The 7,114-nt window shown below is 39.3% G+C and overlaps 1 protein-coding gene across 1 annotated transcript; it reads right to left on the bottom strand.

The window, feature by feature from the left end:
- Positions 1-371: 371 nt before the first annotated feature.
- On the bottom strand, positions 372-1,030 carry FARS2 (phenylalanyl-tRNA synthetase 2, mitochondrial; the record flags this gene model as incomplete). Its single annotated transcript, XM_009083531.1, has 1 exon — positions 372-1,030. A coding segment is annotated over exon 1 (652 nt), but the record flags the coding sequence as incomplete, so codon positions are not given.
- Between the last annotated feature and the right edge of the window lie 6,084 nt (positions 1,031-7,114).

Below are 7,114 nucleotides of genomic sequence, written 5' to 3'. Positions count from 1 at the left end.
GTAGCTGCAACAACTCACATCCACAAGTCCTTCAAATATGACAGTGTTTGGTAAAATGATCTCACAAGAAGAGAGCTGTGACAGAACTAGAATTTAATTATGCAGATAATTAGCTTAAGTTGTTTCCTTTCAGATTATATTTTATTTTCGCTAACTTTCAATTATATTGTCTTTCCATTTTCCACACTTTTCTGGGGAAGTTTATAGCTGTTTTCAAATTCAACATTTTCCATCTATACTTTTTGCAAATAAAAATATTACTATATGATCAATCACTTGATCTTTATCAATGTACAGTATAACACATGCTGCTATAATAAGCTTATGTGCATGAACTTTGCTTACAGTAAATAGAAGATCGTGCAACTTACCCAAAGTCTCTTTCCCCAGCTCAAGAATTCTTACCTCATGACAGGAGAAGAGCCGAACTCCTTCCATCTGATGGAAGACTGGGTAGTGGGTGTTATCAATTGTATCACGGCGGTAGACATCTCCCACTGCCAGAAAGGCATCTAGGCCAGAGTGTATCAAGTCCCACTGATGAGCTGATGTATGTGCTCTTAGCATGTGGTCACGATTCAAGTAATAGTTATCCTCTTTCCTCCTGCTGGCATGGTTTTGTGGGATAAGTAAACTATCAAAATTCTGCTGTACTGTAACCACGGGAGAAAGAGCATCATAAACAGAGAAGAGTGGAGTCCCATGGCGTCCTATGTATTGTTTGTAGAAGTGGTCCTTCACCTGCTCCTTGATTAGCCACAGAGGGTGATGTTTTTTGTTGTGCAAGTTCTTCCCCACCTTGGAAAGAATCTTCTCTGTGACATTGCTGTAGTCATCTTGAGGATAAGCTTTACCAAGCAGTTCCACAGTATTTGAGCAGGGTGCACTAGCAACAAAATCTGAAGGTACAGACTTGGATGAAGAATGCCTTGAATGGGTGGCAATTCCTCTTACCTTTACTTTCGGTGATAAAGCTGTTTTAGAATACTTAGCTACTCTCATGAATTTCCAGAGCATTGCCATTGTAAACTTTTTTTATGATCTAAGAAAGAAAAAAAAAAAACAATTACAAATTTTTGAGTTAGGAACTTCAGTCCTCTTGCAGGAATTGCCAGTATCTCAGGGAGACATGAAATCCAAATGTCTGCTTGATTAGTATAATAAAGTTCCCATTATAAACCAATATTTTGACTTCAGAGGAGGAAAAGTACCCCTGTGATCAAGTTTCAGCTAAGATATCTTATTCAATTATCAGGCTTCTGCATCAGCATTAACAACTCTAGACCTAGCCTTAACCCCATTCCAGGTAATGCTCTTTACAGCTGAATAAACATCAGGCCTTCGAAACAGTACTTTTCATCTGGTTAGAATAGGAAGTAACAGCCAATTATTACTCACGAGAAACTCAGAAATTTAACTTCAGTAGTCAGAACTTGCTTGTAATAAACCCCCAAGCATTAACTTATTGTTATACCACCTCCTACAAGAGCAAAAGCTGTAGAACACGTTCCACATCAACCTGATGCCTGTGGCATACACTATTACGATCATCACTAATTCTTACTTAATGCCAAACAAAATCAGTTTAACCTTTCAAACTACTGAACCACTGTGAAAAAACAGATGGCCAGACCACAAGTCATACATTTATATATAAACAGCATATTAAATTCACATATGAGTATTGCACAAGATTAACAATAAAGGCTCCATATAGTCAAAGTGAATGTTAGCATTTTGGGATAAGCACAAAACCCGTTTTTCCATATGTTCCCAAAATGGCTATTTTCACAGCCTCCACTGCTGTACTGGGCAGGCAGGCTTGTCAGACATCAGAAAGGTGATGAAGTAATGAGATTCTCAAAGATGTTTGAACATTTCCTACCGAAGGGTCATCTTTACACATCCTCCCCGATTACAAACAGGCTTTGGGCTTCATGTGTACACAGCTGTATTACTCTGTAGCATTCAAAGAGATAATTCCAAAAACAGAGTTTTGAAGATGATGAACTTGCAGTCACTCCAAATGCATAAGTATATTCTGAGATGTAAACTTGCTTGAAAATCTATAGTTGGGCTTCAGAAATATTAGCATAGGTTCTTGTGAAATAATTAAGCATTAAAATTTGCTTATTATGGAATGGGAAAACAGATGCATTAGAAGTGACTGGGGAAAGGCACCTGCTCCAAACAAACTGGCTTGTAATTCTCTATGAACCAAGAAAAATACAGGGCCACGGGTTTTCTGGGTGAACGAATTTTCTGTAGACATGATCCTAAAGAACTGGGGGAAGAAAGGACATCAGCAATGAATACACCACAGTCTTCAAGGGACACCTTTCCACCTTTATGTTAAGATTACAGTATCTGGGTAGCTTTCCATAGGAGCATAAGAGAAGCAAGTGTAAATTAAGAACAAACAAGATGAGATTATTTTTCATGTTCTCAAACTTCAAAGCATGTACACAGATAGAATAGAAATCTGCCAAAGATAATGTCTATGTCCATATTTGTCTGTCTTTCTTCTGCCTTACACCTAGATGTTCTCTATAGGTTTATTTCATGAAGGAATTGTACCTCAATCGATCAAAATAAACGAAAATTGGGTAGACAGAAATTAAATTTGGCAGGGCAGCATAAGATTACTAAATATTTGGTTTAATCCTTTTTCTGGTTGAATATCCTCAGAAATAAAGAGCAGCTACAACTCATCTAGTTTTGAAACTTTTAAGAAGGACTCCCTTTGACAGGGGTGCAATTAAGAGTTTACAAAACTACTCCACTAAATTAGCTCTTGACAATTACTGAGAAGATTCTTCCATAGATAAATTCACACACACAGCAGAAACCCCTCTGACACAGGCTAAACAAGGGATAGTCTTACGTTGTGAAAAGAGGCTCCATTTTCCCGAAACATACGTTCTCCTTCATGGAAAGTGAGTTCTCATTTTCAAACAGCTGCTTGAAATACCCAGTTCTAGTCGGATAATGAATTCGGCTTCCCTTAAGTAAATATCACCATCTGCCCATATACTTATTTTTCTAAAAAATTTAATTCAAAACTTGTACATAACTGTAAAGTACAAAAAAACTCTCATGACTATCGTGACTCTCGTGATGTTTGCTGCATTCCTAAATATCATTGCTCTGAGAATCAGACAACCACATGAGAAGTTTAACTTTCACATAAAGAGTTCTCATGATTATAAATTTATGGAAAAAGAAATTAGAACATGAACCATAAGTGCTGGGGGTGAGGAGAGGATCTTTTATTCATTTGTTTACTTAAAGGCTCATGATTTTTAAGGGAGACTCTTAAGGGCTCATCTGATGATATTTAGTATTTGTAATGAGCAACACTGCTACCAGTTTCTGATAGTTCAGAAACACTAATTTTTCTGAGCAAGTGATAATACTCCTCATAAATTTGTGCAAGATAAAAACCTACAGATGAACTTGCATCAGTTTTCATTCTAACATTACGCTTGTGCCTTGAATAGTTAAATAGCATTATTACCTGCATTATTATTCTAATCTGAAGCAAAATATACTGTGAGCAGTAAGAAAAAAAAGTTACAGTTAATCAATGTTTTCTGATGAGTTATCCACTGTCCAAGTGCTGCAAACTACAGGAAACAAGCAGTAAAGGAGCCACTGACATGGTAGCACACAGGACACCAGAGATATTGAAGTCCTCCACCAACACTGCTGCTTTCCTCTCCCACCACAGACTCATGTATCCCTCTTTTGGGGTCATTACAGAAAAATGGCATTAGACTTAGTTCAGCTCAACTGTTGATAAGATACATTTGGGGAGAGAAGCCACAGAGAAAAAAGAAATAAAATACATTTACACTCTGTACACCATGCACAAAATCTTCAAATCAAAGTAATGTTTACCATGGCAAAGAGCAACACTGAAAAATAAAGAAATCACTTTACCTTTCTTCTAGCGATAAATACCTAGTGTTAAGGATACACTAATTACTTATGTTCACTTATAATAAATAGTCATTTCTAGTAGACATTTATCTAAATATCTGCAAAAGCACAATTTAAATTTATTATTTTCTTCCTTCATTTTCACCATGCTTATTATTTGGCAGTGCAATAAAACTGGTTTCTGTGCACACTAACAAAACCCGAATCCCACGGCAAGGACTGCCAGCCAGTTAACAAGCACAGCAAGCCAAACAGCAGCTGCAGGTCCTGTAGCTGAAAACAAACACATAAACAGGAAATAAACATGGAATAACCACTATTGGCACCTAAGATCCAAAGATGGCAAAGTGCTCCACCAGCATCACTAGTGGGTCATGCGCTTCAGGCTTGACAGTGACTCCAACTTGCAGCTGGGGGCTGATACAGGGCTTTGGGAGCAGGCTGCCCTGCCCACAGCTCCTGGTGGGGCTTCTCAAAGCACTGCAGGTGCACATGCAAGCACCAGCCCCACCATCTCCTGTTACACAGGTCCTTACCCAGACATTGCCACTGACACATTCCAGGGTACCTCAGCAGCTCCTCTGAAGCTACATGAGCCTCAAGTCCCTGTGCCTCAATCTCCATACCGAGATGTCTACTACAACTGCAGGAACTCAGATCTTTGATAGGGATGATATCATACATTACATTGTGGCAATACATTTGGAACTATGCCTACAACTGGGTATGAGCTTTTGAGTAGCTTCAAGGTAGACCAGAGGGCAGGAGGTGTCATCCATTTCACCCAAGGATGAAAGCATCAGTATGACCCAGTCTGTGCTGTGGATAAAGCAGACACAGATGTGATCCCACTTGCCAATGTCAGACCTCTACCACAGACCGTGTGACATTTCTACAGCAGTTTCAGTTGATGGGCAAGGCTCCTTCACCCCCCATGGCAAACCAATCATCCCCCACGCAGCAGCCCAGCAGACATTACACACAGCCAAGCACACCACAGTCAGGAGCCTGACAACAGGGAAACTGCAGACAGAACACATCAGACAAAAAAAAAATCATGATTTTGGAGCCCATGCAAAAAGCAGTTTGATGTGATAAGGGATCATGTTGCTGTACTGTTAAGGCATGTACTTTCATGTCTAAATCCAGGTTTCCATGTCACAGTGCAGCAAGGATTAAGACATCATTATCACAGTTGCAGTGAGTGGTATTTGTCACAATTCCCCTCTACTCAGCTGAGGTTTAGGAAAGAATCGTAGACTCAGTGAAATTCCTCCTTACCCCTGCCTTGAAAAAGGAGGAGAAATGAGGGGTAGTTTAGCAGCTCACAATGAAAAGGGCTGTACACCAGCATTGTTTTCCTCACCCACTCCTCCCAGGAAAGTGAAAGAGAGCAAATGCTCCTGTTTGAGCAAATGAGAGCCCAGTGGTAAACCAAATGTGTCTGTTTCAGGACCATTTGCTAGGTGTTTGCATCTGTGAGCCAAGGGCATCCTCACTCCTGCTGACCACTCTTCCCTATGCCCTGTGCTCGTTCCAGCTTATGCCTGCAGAAACACAGATGGGCTAGTGCATACATAAACCGAACTACATGACTGGTTTGAAACCAAAATTCTACAAAGATGAGAGTCTGTCTCCTATCCAAGAATAGCTAATTAATGCAAGACTCTGAAGTGCCATGGAAAATGTTAGAAAAGTTGGGCTGCCACCATTTTGTGATGTGACAGCTTTTATCTACCGTATGTGTGGGGAGGGGAGTTCAACCAACATAGCATATGTTAAAACAAAAATTATAAACATATGCTAGGCTGCTAAAATTGGACATTTACCAGTCTGCTTAGCAATTTAGCTAAGCATTGAATTTTAGTTTTGAAAACTATGTAGGCATACAGCAGCAAATATCATTGTATTTCCATGACCAAGTCTATATTGCATAGAATATTACATTATTTTGCATGCAATACTAATAACAAGCTCAGATGTTTTTCATGCTCATTTTAAAATGTTGATACACTGTTGCACAGCAGAACAGACTTCCACTCTTACTGAGCATGCTGAATTTATGTAATACATAAACAGACCTCTGAAACAGCCTTACAGATAACCTAGAATGGATCCATTTCAGAACCTGACCTTCCAAGGGCAGAACATCATCAGATGTCCCTGATGATGGCTAAACACCCAATGGAACAAAATATTGTATGCGCTACAAAACACTGGCAAGATAACATAGCCTCTGAGTATTTGGCTCTTAATTTTTTTGTGTACTTAGAGTTCATCTAGTTAATAATCTGTTAGCAAGTTTCAAGAAACATAGAGAATACCTTTTTTTTTTTTGTTATTTTTCTTAACTGAAGCAAAAATGTGTCATAAGCTGCCTGTCTGTCTGCTCTGTAATGGTGATATACTAATCATGATGCTACCTTTGGCAACATTTTGAGCCTTGCAATATTGAGAGAGAAAACTAAAAAAAACTTTTCTGGGATAAGGCATGACCTTGCTTTCTCTCAGTTCTACATATAAGATCTTCTTGACATGAAATAAAACGTATTAACAACTCCTTTTGCACTAACCCAGAGTATGACTATTGTCTGGACAAAGGTCTGCATTTCATGGCCTGTCTTACATACATGAGCACCTGGAGGCAAACACAGATGGTCCATACTCCTGAGGCACACCTCCAACCACCTTCACCATTCCTTAGGACTGAAAGATGGGCTAATATAGTCATAGCGAGCATCAAGTCTTTGGAGAAGGGAACACACCTCTGGGCAAGCACCATTTTCAAAATGTTTTGAATCATCACTCGAGCCCACACACCGTTCAGTTTCAGGTTGGATATTGCAATTGATGACAAATGTAATCCCACTGCAGCTAGTTTCAGTTGCCCATGCAGTCTTCCAAAAGCTCTCCAACAAGCACTAGTTCCCCTGACAAACAGTTTCACTCCAGGATTGTTCAGGTTTAGCCGTAAGTTTCCCACTTACTAAAAGGATAATGCTTTCAGGAATATGATTCAAGACAGGTAAAATGCATTTAAGAAGACAAAACACTTGCAAACTCTGTGGTTGAGCTGCTGTAAGACTGTATCAAAGACTGACATAATTGGGACTCAAGACAACCTGTAGTAAATTTGCTTTATGCAATTAAAAAGTAGAGTATCCCCACACTG

The sequence above is a fragment of the Acanthisitta chloris genome, unplaced genomic scaffold, assembly GCF_000695815.1.
Source record: "Acanthisitta chloris isolate BGI_N310 unplaced genomic scaffold, ASM69581v1 scaffold12871, whole genome shotgun sequence".
NCBI classification, from domain to species: Eukaryota; Metazoa; Chordata; class Aves; order Passeriformes; family Acanthisittidae; genus Acanthisitta; species Acanthisitta chloris.
Note: the sequence above shows the minus strand (reverse complement) of the source record. Positions and strands in the feature narration are given on the sequence as shown.